General features: G+C 42.5%; 1 protein-coding gene across 2 annotated transcripts in view; it reads left to right on the top strand.

Annotated features, from left to right (window-relative positions):
* Window positions 1-17,559, top strand: part of LOC120056894 (glutamate receptor 4) — a 226,099-nt gene that overhangs the window by 196,102 nt on the left and 12,438 nt on the right. For both annotated transcript variants that reach the window (XM_039005160.1, XM_039005159.1), the window contains exons 11-13: window positions 1,774-2,147; window positions 15,205-15,403; window positions 16,014-16,261. In XM_039005160.1, the coding sequence (XP_038861088.1) occupies window positions 1,774-2,147; window positions 15,205-15,403; window positions 16,014-16,261 (821 nt within the window). The remainder of the gene's footprint in view (window positions 1-1,773; window positions 2,148-15,204; window positions 15,404-16,013; window positions 16,262-17,559) is intronic.

The raw sequence follows: 17,559 nt of genomic DNA, 5'->3' as shown, positions 1-17,559 counted from the left end.
GTTGTTTTAAACACAAAACACAGATGGCTTGATACCTGTCAGTTAGTCAGTTACCTGAACTACTTCAAATAGCTAGATCTTGACCAAACTAAACCTTGGGATAAGGGATCTTTTGGTGCTTATTAGGGTGGGAAAATTCCAGAAATCGTGGTTGGATTCCCTCTGATTCCTGGATTCTCACAACCGGGATTTATAAATTATTTTTGTGGAAAGTTATTAGAATTGTGCAACCCTAGTGCTTATAGCTAAGAGATACAGGCTATTATAAGGGGATAGTGCTAGGGGCTAGAGCTGGGACCAGTGTAGTGTGTCAAGTGTGATAGAGGTGTAGGGGTTAAAGTGTGCTTTGTGTGTGATGTGTTAAATTTAAGAGGTGAGAGGGTTAAATGATGCCGGTGCTTAGCTACCTCCTGTCTGTTGCTAAGAGATAACAGGATTCATGTACAGGTGTAGGGGGTGTTTGTACAAGGGGTGAAAAATGAAGGTACTGTACTTTAAAAGTGTGTGTGTGTACGTGTGTGTGAAGGCTTAGAGAGATTGCAGGGCTCTTACAGTGCAGAGGGAAGCTGTGAGCTCAGAGCTTAGCCCGTCAGCACTTTCCTGTCTCTAAGACCTTGCCTGGTGACCATTCACCCTCTGACAGTCATTTTCAAAGCCTGTGTTACCGTGAAAGGTCTCCCCCCATTTCAGCCCTGTCATGTATTTTAATGGTTCCTCAATGCAAGCCAACCTGTCATCTTAATAATTAATGCTGAGGACGAGGGAATTTGTATCTCTGTTTTTTCTCTCTCTCCCTCCCTCCATGCAACGTGTCGGCTTGTTTTAATATATCAAACTTTGATTTATTTTTTTTGCGGATAAATCCCAAATTCCCCACTGCAGATGTCCAGGCAGGAAAGGTCGGAAGTGTTGCTAAATCACTAACAATAATCTGGTTTGTGGATTTGCCCGCAAAGAAGCAATACGTGTATTCTGTGTCAAATTTTTCCGTCTTGTGTTGTACGTATATTTCTCCAACGGCGTTATTTGATTCCCTTCTCCTTCAGATCCGCGGCCTTTCGAATTAAGCCGCTAGGATTAGAGCTACTGCCCGTCTTTTTCTATTCGAAACTGTATCATTGTAAGACGTGTTCAATCAGAAAAGGTGGCAAAATGAAATGACAAAATGCGGGATGGAGAGAAAATACTGGTGGTGGTTGTTGTTTGTGATTTGTATACTTAGTGATTGTGTCAGATAGGAGGATAGACAGATGTGTGAATGATAGACATGGTCGACTAAGAAGAGAGTTCTCGGGCCGTATCCATCAAGCGACTCAGTATAGTTTTTTTTTAAATCAGTTTTGCCTTTTAGATGATATTACATGGACAGGAGGGACCTGATCCTAGATCAGTGCTCCTGCTCTGAGATACTTGATACATACAGCCCCTGGCTTTTCTGGCTCTGACATACTGTAGCTGATCTTGTATGTACAGTACATGTATGTCCCTTTGGGAACAATTCATCTTTAGTACAATACATTTGGATAGGGGCTCGCCTCAGGCTCACACTCACTCACTGTAGTGTGTGAAGTTGACAGTGCTGAATAAGGTGGAAAGAGAACAAAAAACAGATGCTGTCTACTGTAGTCTACCTTTTTGTCCACTGTTTTGTCCACTGTTGTCTACCGTTTGTCTACAGTTTTATTAGGAGCTTAGATGACTCTCCAGTCGAAAGGCTAACCACTTCCGCTATTTCCCTTCCTTCTTTCCTTCTCTCCCCCCGCCCACACGCAGAAAGCGGAAATCGCTGTGGCCCCATTGACAATCACGCTGGTCCGTGAGGAGGTGATCGACTTCTCCAAGCCCTTCATGTCGCTGGGCATCTCCATCATGATCAAGAAGCCCCAGAAGTCCAAACCTGGGGTTTTCTCCTTCCTGGACCCGCTGGCCTACGAGATCTGGATGTGCATTGTGTTCGCCTACATCGGCGTAAGCGTGGTGCTCTTCCTGGTCAGCCGTTTCAGCCCGTACGAGTGGCACACCGAGGAGCCCGAAGAGGGTACCGACGGTCCGCCCAGCGACCAGCCCCCCAACGAGTTTGGCATCTTCAACTCCCTCTGGTTCTCCCTAGGTGCCTTCATGCAGCAGGGATGTGACATCTCCCCGAGGTGAGAGATAGATGCATTACTACTAAGACTGCATGATATACTACTGATATACTACAGTAAATGCATTCTACTACAGTACACACATACTACTAGAGTACACACATACTACTACAGCAATATATTCTGAAATATTATACCTTGGCCAGCTGAGAGATAAATATGTCACTACTACTACTCCATTACACACATAGTACTACATTACACACACAGTACGTCATTACACACATAGTACTAGACTATATCCAAACATCTCTTAGGTTAGAGATATATACACATACATTACACACATAATACTACATTACATCCAAATGTCCCCACAATGTCCCTTTCTTTATTGTGTTGAGTGTTAAAGGCTGGTTGCCATTGATAACAGCTGCCTTGGGATGCTATGGCTCATATAGTATACATGTTTCATTCACTGGCTAACTATGAGTCTCTTCACTGTCTGTTGCAGAACAACCATAGTTACTCCACTCTGTACAATTGAAATTTGCACCATAGTTTTTTTGTCTCCTTAGTATTCACACCAAAATTGTCGCTTTATGTCGCATAAGTGAAAATAGCTACAGTGGCAAGAAAATGTATGTGAACCGTTTGGAATTACCCGGACTTCTACATACATTGGTCATACAATTTGATCTGATCTTCATCTAAGTCAAAACAATAGACAAACACAGTCTGCTTAAACTAATAACACACAAACAATTATACACACAAACAATTGAACACACCGTGTATACATTAACAGTGCAGGGTGGGAAAAGTATGTGAACCCTTGGTTTTAATAACTGGTTGACCCTACTTTGACAGCAATAACCTCAACCAAACGTTTTCTGTAGTTGCGGAATCAGACCTGCACAACGGTCAGGAGGAATTTTGGACCATTCCTCTTTACAAAACTGTTTCAGTTCAGCAATATTCTTGGGATGCCTGGTGTGAATCGTTCTCTTGAGGTCATGCCACAGCATCTCAATCGGGTTGAGGTCAGGAATCTGACTAATCCACTCCAGAAGGCGTGTTTTCTTCTGTTGAAGCCATTCTGTTGTTGATTTACTTCTGTGTTTTGGGTCGTTTTCCTGTTGCATCACTCAACTTATTTTGAGCTTCAATTGGCGGACAGATAGCCTTACATTCTCCTGCAAAATGTCTTGTTTAACTTGGGAATTAATTTTAACATCAGTGATAGCAAGCTGTCCAGGCCCTGAGGCAACAAAGCAACCCCAAACCATGATGCTCCCTCCAACATACTTCACACTTGGGATGAGGTTTTGATGTTGGTGTGCTGTGCCTTTTTTTCTCCACACATAGTGTGTTCCTTCCTTCCAAACAACTCAACTTTAGTTTCATCTATCCACAGAATATTTTGGAACATCCAGGTGCTCTTTTGCGAACTTCAGTCGTGCAGCAATGTTTTTTTTTGCGCAGCAGTGGCTTCTTCCATGGTGTCCTCCCATAAACACCATTCTTGTTTAGTGTTTTACGTATCGTAGACTCGTCAACAGAGGTGTTAGCATGTTCCAGAGATTTCTCTTTAGCTGACACTCTTCTTAACCTCATTGAGCATTCTGCGCTGTGCTCTTGCAGTTATCTTTGCAGGACTGCCACTCCTACCACTCCTAGGGAGAGTAGCAACAGTGCTGAACTTTCTCCATTTATAGATAATTTGTCTTACCGTGGACTGATGAATATCAAGGCTTTTAGAGATACTTTTGTAACCCTTTCCAGCTTTATGCATGTGACGCACAAAAGCGTAGTGGGTGCGGAGTCAGGCGCAGGAGGCAGAAAGAACTGAGTAGTGTTTTAATAAGGCACAGGGAAAAGAATAGTGTGCGCCAAACACACATAGTCGCAACAAACACGAAACCCAAAACCAGGACCTAAATAGTCCAGAGGGAAATCCCAAAACGAAAACACGCTACCAATAACCTACCACACACAAACACAGTGGAAAAATTAAGCCCGCACAAAGAGCAGGCGGGCCGACTAGCTTAAATAGCCCAACTAAACGTAAACACGAAACAGTTGTAACTAATAAGACAAAACCAACAGAAAAGGGAAAAGGGATCGGTGGCAGCTAGTAGACCGGTGACGACGACCGCCGAGCACCGCCCGAACAGGAAGAGGAGCCACCTTTGGTAGGAGTCGTGACAATGCAAGTCAACAATTCTTAATCTTGGGTCTTCTGAGATCTCTTTTGTTCGAGGCATGGTTCACATCAGGCAATGCTTCTTGTGAATAGCAAACTCAAATTTTGTGAGTATTTTTTATAGGGCAGGGCAGCTCTAACCAACATCTCTAATCTCGTCTCAATGATTGTACTCTAGGTTAGCTGACTCCTGACTCCAATTAGCTTTTGGAGAAGTCATTAGCCTAGGGGTTCACATACTTTTTCCAACCTACACTGTGAATGTTTAAATTATGTATTCAATATACACAAGAAAAATACATTAATTTGTGTGTTATTAGTTTAAACAGACTGGGTTTGTCTGTTGTTGTGACTTAGATGAAGACCAGATCTAATTTTAGGACCAATTTATGCAGAAATCCAGATAATTCCAAAGGGTTCACATACTTTTTCTGGCCACTGTAAATAGCATTGGCCTGTAGTTTGTAATAAGAATGTCTCGTCTCGGCTTATAGTTTCTAGTTCAGCCACGTTCTAGCCCAGCTTTGGTGTGTACGTGTGTGTGTTTGTGTGTTTGTGCGTGCATTGTGATCTGTCTGTTTAGAAGGAAATTGGACTGCTGTCCCATTGTCTCTGATGTGTCTGGTGTGTGTTTCATACACTGTAGTTCTGTGTTCAACAGGCATGAGAGGTCAAAGGGTATATCATCCATTACTTACTATTACCGACCTCTCGTCCGATCATGAACCACCAAAAGATATTCAGTAACCAGTCAGTGCTGGGTGTCATTGCTTCCGGCTCAAGCTTCCTGTCTGTGACACACCTTTCTGCACACTCACAGAGCATCTGCCTGCTGTTCTGTAGTCGTGATGAAGATCTTTAGGATTTGTGTAGTTATATTCATAGCAATTTCATGACAGACCTGAGTCAAATTTCCTAGATAATATCCTGTGTCAAATACTTAAACGTATTTGAGGTGTGCTTGGTCTAGTTTGGAGTTTGCACTTTTGGGACTATATTTGCTCTGTGATACAGAGAAAACTAAATCAAGCACAGTTGAATATTTAAAAGGACTTGAGGTATGTATTTGACATACGTCAAATAGGTCCCAAGTCAGCTTTATGATCCTTAGAGTTATTTTAAAGGTAGACTCAGCGATATGAAGTTAGCATTACAATAGCAGTTATGGTGACTTCCGCAAAACACACAAAGACAGCTGAAAGCAAAAGGTTGATCTCCCCTGCATTATCTTTGGTTCATACTGCTGCTCGTGGTCACGTCATATCGCTGAGTTTAAGTTTAAGCTATTGTAGTCTTTAATGGTTGTATAGATATCTTCAGTTCCTCTAAGATTTAAGATTAAGAATGGAGTAAGATGGAGAGGAGGGACCAAACCCAGCCTGTATTTTTCAGCCCTCCTACACAGGACCAGAGCAGAGGCATACACAAGATGGAGAACACTAAGGTACATTAGACAAGAGCACCGTCGAAATGATAGCGCCCGTTACGTAGCATCCTATAACGTCCTATAGCACCTCTATCTTGAGGGAGCTATAGTGGGCCTATGATTTTGACTTAAGTCCACTTCATTTTAAGTCGTCCACTTAAGTTAACTTATTTCCCATGAGAAGGGATCCTCATCCACAACATACTGTATATAATTCTGGAAACGTTCCCAAGATTATCAGGTTTTCCAGAAATCCCAGTTTGGGATTCTCGCAATCAAGAGGGAATACGCAGGACAAGAAATAATCCAAATGGGAATCCTCCATCTGCGATTTCTGGAAAACCTGGGAATTCTGGGAATTTTTCTGGAATTTTATTACTGCTACAGTTTAGTTGTTTAGTCAGTGTTTACTATTGAAACTCTACATTTCGTCTACATGTTGTCCTTATGTCTCTCCACAGTGTGGTCAGACTACTGTGTCTGTCTGTCTGTCCCACACCTATCACAGATAAAGTTGCAGTAATCCCACGGGCCCTGTCCCAATCTGTCACCAAAAGTTCACTACGGAGGGGGTCGACTGAAGTTTACCCTGACAAGGGGACATGCAAATCCCCTCCACCGAGGGATTAGTGGACTTTGGGAGTGTGGAGAAAATGAGGGAATGCCAAGAGCACAGTTTTAGTGAAGGGTTTAGGACTATGGCACACCACGCATCTGTAGTGCTAAGGAAAGGAAGCCTGCGTACGTGCGAGGCATATACAGTGCCTTCAGAAAATATTCACACCACTTGACTTTTTCCATATTTTGTTGTGTTACAGCCTGCATTTCAAGTGGATTAAATGTATATTTTGTGTCACTGGCCAACACACAATGTCAAAGTGGATTTATGTTTTCAACATTTTTACAAATTAATTAAAAATGAAAATCTGAAATGTCTGGAGTCAATAAGTATTCAACCCCTTTGTTATGGCAAGCCTAAATAATTTCAGCAGTTAAAATGTGCTTAACAGACATTGCATATCCCTTTGAGCATGGTGAAGGGATTCTACCAAGCTAACACATGGAATTGTTTTTAGATGTTCATACAATGGATCATTTAGCTATTTGATTTTGAATTTTAGTACCCCTTTAGGTATAAAAATATATACAGTGGGGAGAACAAGTATTTGATACACTGCCGATTTTGCAGGTTTTCCTACTTACAAAGCATGTAGAGGTCTGTAATTTTTATCATAGGTACACTTCAACTGTGAGAGACTGAATCTAAAACAAAAATCCAGAAAATCACATTGTATGATTTTTAAGTAATTCATTTGCATTGGGAAACACCATGAGGCCAATGGTGACTTTAAAACAGATACAGAGTTTAATGGCTGTGATAGGAGAAAACTGAGGATATATCAACAGCATTATAGTTACTCCACAATAATAACCTAAATGACAGTGAAAAGAAGGAAACCTATACAGAATTTTTTTTCTCCAAAACATGCATCCTGTTTGCAATAAAGCACTAAAATAAAACTGCAAAAAATGTGGCAAAGAAATTAACTTTATGTGCTGAGTACAAAGATTTATGTTTAGGAAGAATCCAACACAACACATCACTGAGTACCACTCTTCATATTTTTGAAGCATGGTGGTGGCTGCATCATGTTATGCATATGCTTGTCATCGGCAAGGACTAGGGAGTTTGTTAGGATAAAAAAAAAACGTAATAGAGCTAAGCACAGGCAAAATCCTAGAGGAAAACCTGGTTCAGTCTGCTTTCCAACAAACACTGGGAAACAAATGTACCTTTCTGCAGGACAATAACCTAAAACACAAGGCCAAATATACACTGGAGGTACAGTTTTGACTTAAATCAGCTTGAAAGTCTATGGAAAAATTTGAAAATTGCTGTCTAGCAATGATCAACAAACAACTTGACAGTACTTGAAGAATTTTCAAAATGAATAATGTCCAAATATTGTACAATCCAGGTGTGCAAAGCTCTTAAAGACTTACCCAGAAAAACTCACAGCTGTAATCGCTGCAAAAGGTGATTCTAACATATTCAATTCAAGCTGACTCAGAGGTGTTAATACTTATGTAAATTATATATTTCGGTATTTCATTTTCAATACATTTGCACAAATTTATTACAACTTGTTTTCACTTTGTCATTATGGAGTATTGTGTGTAGATGGGTGAGACAAATTCAAACTGTAACACAACAAAATGTGGAATAAGTCAAGGGGTATGAATACTTTCTGATGCACTGTACAGGAAGCCAACTCACATTGATGACATACAAATGTAGGATTTTAATTTGATAACACTTTTGTTGCTGATCATTTTCTTGTACCGCAGGAAATCCAGATGAGCTTTGTGATGTGCATAAATCCACTGAACACCCACACCAACACACAGTTACAGTGCATTCGGAAGATATTCACAACTGACTTTTTCCACATTTTGTTTTACGTTACAGCCTTAGTCTAGAATATTTTTTTTCTCTCAATCTACACACAATACCCCATGATGACAAAGTAAAAACAGATTTCTTTGACATTTTTGCAAATGAATTAAAAATAAAAAACGGAAATATCACATTTGCATAAGTAATATTACATTTGCATAAGTACTTTGTTGAAGCACCTTTAGCAGTGATTACAGTCTCCAGTCTTGGGTATGACGCTACAATCTTGGCACACCTGTATTTGGGGAGTTTCTCCCATTCTTCTCTGCAGATCCTCTCAAGCGCTGTCAGGTTGGATGGGGAGCGTCGCTGCACAGCTATTTTCAGGTCTCTCCAGAGATGTTCGATCGGGTTCTCGTCCGGGTTCTGGCTGGGCCACTCAATGACATGTCCTGAAGCCACTCCTGTGTTGTCTTGGCTGTGTGCTTAGGGTCGTTGTCCTGTTGGAAGGTGAACCTTTGCCCCAGTTTGAGGTCCTGAGCGTTCTGGAGCAGGTTTTTCTATTTAATAATGATGGAGGCCACTGTGTTCTTGGGGACCTTCAATGCTGAGGACATTATTTGGTACCCTTCCCCAGATCAGCGCCTCAACACAATCCTGTCTCGGAGCTCTAAGGACAATTCCTTCTACCTCATGGGTTGGTTTTCGCTCTGACATGTACTGTCAACTGTGGGACCTTATATAGACAGGTGTGTGCCTTTCCAAATCATGTCCAATCAATTGAGTTTACCACAGGTGGACTACAATCTAGTTGTAGAAACATTTCAAGGATGATCAATGGAAACAGGATGCACCTGAGCTCAATGTCAAGTCTCACATCGAAGGGTTTGAATGTTTATGTAAATAAGATATTTCTGTTTCTATTTTTAATACATTTGCAAACATTTCTAAAAAATGTTTTTCGCTTTGTCATTGTAGGGTATAGATTGATGAGGAAAAATGTATTTAATCAATTTTAGAATAAGGCTGTAACGTAACAAAGTGTGGAAAAAGTAAAGGGGTCTGACTACTTTCCGAGTGTATTGCACTTTTCATGTTGCCTAATTTTGGCCAGCTAATAGCCTAACCACTGATCAAGCAACATGGACTAAATGATCAAATCCTCTTGCTGCAGGATTATTTTGCTGTGACAATATATGTCAAATTAAGATCCTACATATGTACACAGTCCAATGGGAGATGAAGACCCAGTGGTGAGATGATTGACAGGTCTAAAGGTTATCCGCTACTGATGTTCCATCCTTTACTTTAATGAAGGTTAATCCTGATCCTCAGATACCCACACTGAGAGAGAGAAAGAGAGAGAGAGAGGGAAAGACATACAAACACACGTTTCCCCAAGGCACCCCATAATAATTAATGCAGTAATTAATATCCCTGTGTGCTTGTCTCTGGCGGTAACACCAGATCTCCATGGCAACGGAAGGGAGAGAGGGGAGTGTGTGTGATTGAAGTGGTGACATGGGAGCACCCTAATTGAGAACAAATCCCAGTTTAGTGTAACAAATGGCAGCCTATTCCCTGTATAGTTCTGTATAGTGTATACTGTATAGTTCTGTATCGTTTTGTATAGTGTATAGTGAGTCATATGGTCCCTGGTCCAAAGTAGTGCCCTATATAGGGGATAGGATGCCATTTGCCACGCACAACACTGTTTTTGACTCAGGATACTAGACAGATACTACTACATCATTTAGACTATCATAATAATATTCTGACATCTGTTTGGATGCCATTAAATCACCCAAACATTCTGGCGTAGCTAGTATGTTGCCATGTCAACTTATAACTAGATATAACAAATTATGTAATTTTTATTTTGTTGGGGGGGGGGGGGTTGGGGGTTGCAAGTGTGGTACCTTCTGTAACAAATATGCTTGTAAGTTTTGGCAGCTTTTTTCGTCCCAAAAATGTTCAGCCAGGTACTTTAAGTCATTATATTTTACAACAACCTGACTCAACCTTGACCCGTGTTGGTTAACACGCTATCAGATCATCCCCAGAAAAATCCAACTCACAATTTAAACTGGGTGTGATTGGTCTAGTCTATGCTTACCCGTTGGCCTAATTGGATGGGGTGCAATTGGTTTGGCCGTTTTTTATATGCTGCCTTACTCTAGTCTGGTCTAATTGAGAAGGTGCGATAGGTTTGGCCTGTTTGGTCAGTGCTGATTGCTTCGGTCTGCCCCACCATTTATATGAATATCATTTTGGCTTGAGAGAGTGTGAGAGAGTGTGAATTTGTACAGGCTCATGTAGGGTCAAATAGATTTCCAGGTGTTTTCATTCTTCATCAGGGTAGCAATGGAGAGATGGAGGGAGGGAGGGAAGTAGGGAGAGGAGGAGAGAGGGAGAGGGGGATAGCATGAATAACTGAAGCACTATTGGCTCGCCTGGGGGCGTATCATGCTGGGAACGGACAACACCTCGTCATTTATTTAGGCTTTCCTCAAGGTCAACCTCATGTGGCTCTCCTCTCTTTCTCTCTTTTTCTCTCTCTCTCACTCTCTCTTTCTAGAGAGAGAGAGAGAATCTATATATATCTTCCCTCTCTCTCCTAATATACACTTTATACAGTATATCTCTGCTATTATGTAATATTGTACATCAGATGCTGTGATCCTGATTACCTGTCCACAAACACACAACTCATGCAGACATCAAATAATGAAAGTATGTGTATGGTGAGTCACACACACATCTCTCTGTGGCTAACACCGGAGACGTCCCATCATCTCATTCACTTGGCTGAGAGAGACGTTGCAGTGACAGTTTTGTAGGAATTCAAGTGTGTGTGTGTCTAATAGTGTGTGTGTGTCTAATAGTGTGTGTGTGTGTGTGTGTGTGTGTGTGTGTGTGTGTGTGTGTGTGTGTGTGTGTGTGTGTGTGTGTGTGTGTGTGTGTGTGTGTGTGTGTGTGTGTGTGTCTAATAGTGTGTGTGTTATGAAAGAGTAAGTTCGTATGGTCAGTGGGGGCCTGGGGCATTTTGACCCAAAACTAGAACCTCTATACCTCCATACAGTATGTGTGTTTCAGCAACAGGCTTGTGTGTGTGTGTGTGTGTGTGTGTGTGTGTGTGTGTGTGTGTGTGTGTGTGTGTGTGTGTGTGTGTGTGTGTGTGTGTGTGTGTGTGTGTGTGTGTGTGTGTGTGTGTGTGTGTGTGTGTGTGTGTGTGTGTGTGTGTGTGTTATGTGTTATGAAAGAGTAAGTTCGTATGGTCAGTGGGGGCCTGGGGCATTTTGACCCAAAACTAGAACCTCTATACCTCCATACAGTATGTGTGTTTCAGCAACAGGCTTGTGTGTGTGTGTGTGTGTGTGTACAGTATGTGTGGGTGTCACCACTTCAATACGTAGGCTGCGCTGGGTCTCTGGTGTAGCATGATGGACACGTCTGGGCTCCAGGCTCCACAGGCTCCACTGCTAATCGTTTGTCTGTGTGAGGCTGAACCAACCTGATTACAGTGAGGCAGGCCGCTCGGACTGGCCAAAGCAGCAGCAGCCAGCAGCAGCTAGTCTATCTCTGCTTCGCTGAGTGACTTAATACACTGGGATACATTGGACAAGTCCCCACTCGAGTCACCACTCCAAAGGCAGTCAGGGCTGCATCTGAAATGGTATCCAATTCCATAGTGCAATACTTTTGACCAGGGCCCGCAGACACTCACGCATGCATGTACACACACAATCGCACACACAATCACGTTCCCCATTGACGTTCTCAGTCCCGTCTCCCCCTGTAACACGGCTGTCTCGCTCCCGTCACCCATGTAACATGCTAAACCCAGGGTCAGACTGTACCATTACCCATCCCATAGGGGCAACCGTATGGCAGCGATGATCCCTCCCCAGATAACAACCCCCCCCCCCCCCCCTTCCCCCAAATGGCCATGGCCCATCAGGGTATGCCAATCTGTCAACATGGATGAAAGTCACTAGAGTCACCTCGGATCAACACAGACTGGAAAGAGGGAGCCCCCTGGCTAACTGTCTGTCCTTAGTCACAGCTGCTGGCCTCTCGATGCCAACGAGAGCAAACCCTACGAGAGGGAGGAAGAGGAGAGAGAGGGAGAGAAAAAGAAAGGGAGGATGAGAGACATAGAGAGAGAAAGAGAAAGAGAGAGAGAGAGGTAATCTGTACTCAAATCCAGAGTTAAAAGAGGGTATAGTAATCTATTCTACAGCATAGCCTTCTGTGTACATGCTTTTGTGTGTGTGTGTGTGTGTGTGTGTGTGTGTGTGTGTGTGTGTGTGTGTGTGTGTGTGTGTGTGTGTGTGTGTGTGTGTGTGTGTGTGTGTGTGTGTGTGTGTGTGTGTGTGTGTATGAGAGAGAGAGAGTGGAAGAGAGAGATTGTAACATGAGACATTGGGACATGTGTCATGTTCTAGGGACAAGACTAGAGGGGACACAGTTTGCGATAAGGGGAACGGGTAGGTGATGTGGAATATTTTCGGAAAGTCCCTTCTTACACCCTTTTCACATTACTGAGCAGAGCTGTACTGCACTGGCCTGGGTGCACATCTACCATAGTCACTGTATGCTGGAAAGAAAGGGCCATGAGAAAAGAAAAAAAATGAAATAACCATGCCAGTTCAGCAGAGTACGGTTTGGGTCAGTTCGGGTCTGCACGGTAATGTGAATCATGAAAAGGCTTGTTTCAGGTTGGCATCGACTTGTGAAATGGTGTGAAAATGCTGAGTTTGACAAAACAACAGGAACTGAAGGGGTTTTCATAAAGCTTCTCTCTATGTTTGGTTTGTACCGAGGGTGGAGAGAGAACATTGTTTGTTAACTCCAATGCACCATTATGTTTGACTCTCCTCACAACCTTCCCCCCGCTCGCTTGAGAGTCGGCTTATCTGTCTCCCTTGAGCCAACAAACAAGACAAAAACAGAGCTGAACGGAGGGAGCGCTGTGTGACGTCGTTGGTCGCTCTCCAAAGCACTGCCAGCTCTTTTCATCTCACCAATAAACATTGAAAGAAAGAAAGAAAGAAAGAAAGAGATCGACACAGAAGCGCATTGGGTTTTAATGAGCCACTTTACCTTCAGGTGGATCTGAATATGGGCTGGATGGTGTTGTGCAGTGTGAAGTCAGTGTGCTCTTAGAGCTCCCCCCTGAGGTAGGTTGGCAGAATAGCAGTCTGTTCCCAAGTTACCTATTGGCACATTGGATAAGTTATTATTGTTATTTATTTATTTTTTTGGGGGGGTGGATTTATTTGTTGAGAAAGGACAGTGAAGAGGAGACGGGAAAAGTAGGTGAGATTGCGAGTCAGAAGGGCAGTAGACTGGATTTGAACCCATTCCGACTTTCAGATGTATTCAGGCCACTCGACTTTTTCCACCGTTTGTTACGTTACAGCCTTATTCTAAAATCGATTAAATATTTTCTTCCCTCATAAATCTACACACAATACCCTATAATGAAAAAACCAAAGAGTTTTTAAAATTATTATTTGAAGAAATATCACATTGACATAAGCATTCAGACCCTTTACTCAGTACTTTGTTGAAGCACCTTTGGCAGCAATTACAGCCTTGAGTCTTCTAGGGTATGACGCTACAAGCTTGACACACCTGTATTTGGGGAGTTTCTCTGATTCTTCTCTGCAGATCCTTTCAAGCTCTGTCAGGTTGGATGGGGAGTGTGCTCTGGTGCAGGTACTTAGCTCCGTTCGTCTTTCCCTCAATCCATTCATCTTACCCTCAATCCTGACTAGTCTCCCATTCCTTGCAGCTGATAAACATCCCCACAGCTGGCCTTCTAGGCAGACCTGCAAAGAAAAAGACGTATCTCAGACTGGCCAATAAAAATAAAAGTTTAAGATGGGCAAAAGAACACAGACACTGGACAGAGGAACTCTGCCTAGAAGGCCAGCATCCCGGAGTTGCCTCTTCATTGTTGACGTTGAGACTGGTGTTTTGCGGGTACTTTTTAAGGAAGCTGCCAGTTGTGGGCTTGTGAGGCGTCTGTTTCTCAATCTAGACATTCTAATGTACTTGTCCTCTTGCTTAGTTGTGCACCGGGGCCTCCCACTCCTCTTTCTATTCTGGTTAGAGCCAGTTTGCGCTGTTCTGTGAAGGGAGTAGTACACAGCGTTGTATGAGATCTTCAGTTTCTTGGCAATTTCTCACATGGAATAGCCTTCATTTCTCAGAACAAGAATAGACTGATGAGTTTCAGAAGAAAGGTCTTTGTTTCTAGCCATTTTGAGCCTGTAATCAAACCCACAAATGCTGATGCTCCAGATACTCAACTAGTCTAAAGAAGGTCAGTTTTATTGCTTCTTTAATCAGACAACAGTTTTCAGCTGTGCTAACATAATTGCAAAATTGTTTTCTAATGATCAATTAGCCTTTTAAAATGATCAACTTGGATTAGCTAACACAATGTGCCATTGGAACACAGGAGTGATGATATTCCATTTCAAATCAGCTGTTTCCAGCTACAATAGTCATTTACAACATTAACAATGTCTACACTGTATTTCTGATCAATTTGATGTTATTTTAATGGACAAAAAAAGTGCTTTTCTTTCAAAAACAAGGAAAGGTCTAAGTGACCCCAACCTTTTGAATGGTAGTGCATATCTTTAATCAATTTTAGAATAAGGCTGTAACGTAACAACATGTGGAAAAAAGGAAGGGGTCTGAATACTTTCTGAATGCACTGTATATGTGTGTCAGGGTTAGCAGCTCTAACCGCTAGACCACCCATGTCACTGATAAGTTTGTCTGTAATTCACTCTCACTTCTTAATACAGTTTGTGGATTTGTGTTGATTCATAATAATTAGTGTTATTGATGGACTCTTCTAATTAGTGTTATTGATGGACTCTTCTATCTATCACACCCCCTACTCTCCTCTTCTCTTTTCCTCGCCATGCTCACTCTTTTCTTACTCCTCCTCCTTCTCATTCTCACCTCCACACTTCCCTTATTCCTCTCCTTCCTCTCCTCCTTCCTTCCCCTGTCCTCTCCCTCCTCCCCTCTCCTTCTTCCTCTTCCTCTCTCTCTCCCCCAGGTCTCTGTCGGGGCGTATTGTGGGTGGTGTGTGGTGGTTCTTCACACTCATCATCATCTCCTCCTACACGGCCAACCTGGCTGCCTTCCTCACAGTAGAGAGGATGGTGTCGCCTATAGAGAGTGCTGAGGACCTGGCTAAACAGACAGACATCGCCTACGGTACCCTAGACTCCGGCTCCACTAAAGAGTTCTTCAGGGTGAGTATAGTACTGGACTAGACACCAACTGTGTCTGTTTTAACATATTATAGCCTTGTCCTACAGATGTAAGATCTTAATTTGAGCCAGTTACCTACAGCAACAGGAAATGTGAATTATTATGTGGATTATAATTAATGGACATTTAAAAAAAGGGAAAATCAAAGTGGAAATTAAAAACTTCAGAAGCCTTTTTAAACCTCAAGTACACTACAAGTTTTACATTTCCAGTTCTCCTGGAACAGGGTGATCAAATTAAGATCCTACATCTGTATTTCATAGGCTTTTTGTGTATGTAGGAATATGAAGTTATAGGGTGAGTAGTATTGAACAGATCAGCTCACACACACACACACACACGACACCATGTGTTGTACACAATACTGATCAGTTCACTCAAGCATACTCATTCACTGGGGGAGGAGTGTGTGTTTTTACAGTAACTGTTTCCAGTCAATATGCACTCCACCAGTAAATCTCTACAGTACACTAACTAACCCCCCATGTCCTCCTCTCTATTTGGCTATGCTCGCTCTATGCTCTCTCTCCACCCTCCTCCACCTCTACTCTTCCTCCACCCCTCCTCCGATCTGACCCAAACCAACCACAGAGGTCAAAGATCGCGGTCTACGAGAAGATGTGGGGCTACATGAAGTCAGCCGAACCGACTGTGTTTACCAAGAACACACAGGAGGGGGTTGTACGTGTGCGGAAGAGCAAAGGGAAGTACGCTTTCCTATTGGAGTCAACCATGAACGAGTACACGGAACAGCGGAAACCCTGCGACACCATGAAGGTCGGCGGCAACCTGGACTCCAAAGGATACGGAGTGGCCACCCCCAAGGGTTCACTGTTAAGGTGGGTGGAGTAGTATAACAATATGTCCAAGCTGTGCGTGTTGTTATGTTATTCCACCTTCCCTGGCGTGCTGCCTGAACATGTATAATAACGCTCATGTAACGCTCATGTAACACTTATTTGGGTTGGATTTTTTTTTTCATGCATAGTGATCATGAAGGTTAAGGTAGTGGCTTTTACATTTGTGTTTCGTGTGCATGCGGTCATGGCAACAGTTGTTTTTGTTGCAGCTCTACTTCTTCGTTGTCAGGTGATGTTTGTGCTGCTTTGTGTTGGTGTGCCAGTGGGAGTTGAAACAGTATGTTGAAAGGCCCTAGATAAGTCCAAATATTACTCTAATATATTACTATGACCAATGTTGCAAAAGTCTGGCAACTTTCTCCAAATTCCTGGATTTCCTGCTTATTCCCTTCTGAATTCGGGAATATCCCGAACTGGGATTTCTGGAAAACCTGGAGAATTTTGGGAAGGTTAATGGAATGTTGCGACCATAACTGCACTAATTAGGGAAAAGAGTGCTATTTGGGATGTAGACATAGTGAATGTCATATGAGAAGGTGGGATATACAGTTGAAGTCAGAAGTTTACATACACCTTAGCCAAATACATTTAAACTCAGTTTTTCACAATTCCTGACATTTAATCCCAGTAAAAATGTCCTGTTTTAGGTCAGTTAGGATCACCACTTTATTTTAAGAACGTGAAATGTCAGCATAATAGAAGAGAGAATGATTTATTTCAGCTTTTATTTCTTTCATCACATTCCCAGTGGGTCAAATGTTTACATACACTCAATTAGTATTTGGTAGCATTCCCTTTAAATTGTTTAACTTGGGTCAAATATTTCGGGTAGCCTTCCACAAGCTTCCCACAGTAAGTTGGGTGAATTTTGGCCCATTCCTCCTGACAGAGCTGGTGTAACTGAGTCAGGTTTGTAGGCCTCCTTGCTCGCACACGCGTTTTCAGTTCTGCCCACAAATTTTCTATGGGATTGAGGTCAGGGCTTTGTGATGGCCACTCCAATACCTTGACTTTGTTGTCCTTAAGCCATTTTGCCACAACTTGGAAGTATGCTTGGGTCATTGTCCATTTGGAAGATCCATTTGCGACCAAGCTTTAACTTCCTGACTGATGTCTTGAGATGTTGCTTCAATATATCCACATCATTTTCCTGCCTCATGATGCCATCTATTTTGTGAAGTGCACCAGGCCCTCCTGCAGCAAAGCACCCCAACAACATGATGCTGCCACCCCCGTGCTTCACGGTTGGGATGGTGTTCTTCGGGCTTGCAAGCTTC

The sequence above is a fragment of the Salvelinus namaycush genome, chromosome 12, assembly GCF_016432855.1.
Source record: "Salvelinus namaycush isolate Seneca chromosome 12, SaNama_1.0, whole genome shotgun sequence".
Lineage (NCBI taxonomy): Eukaryota > Metazoa > Chordata > Actinopteri > Salmoniformes > Salmonidae > Salvelinus > Salvelinus namaycush.
The sequence above is the reverse complement of the archived record's forward strand: the minus strand, read 5'-3'. Positions and strand labels throughout refer to the sequence as shown.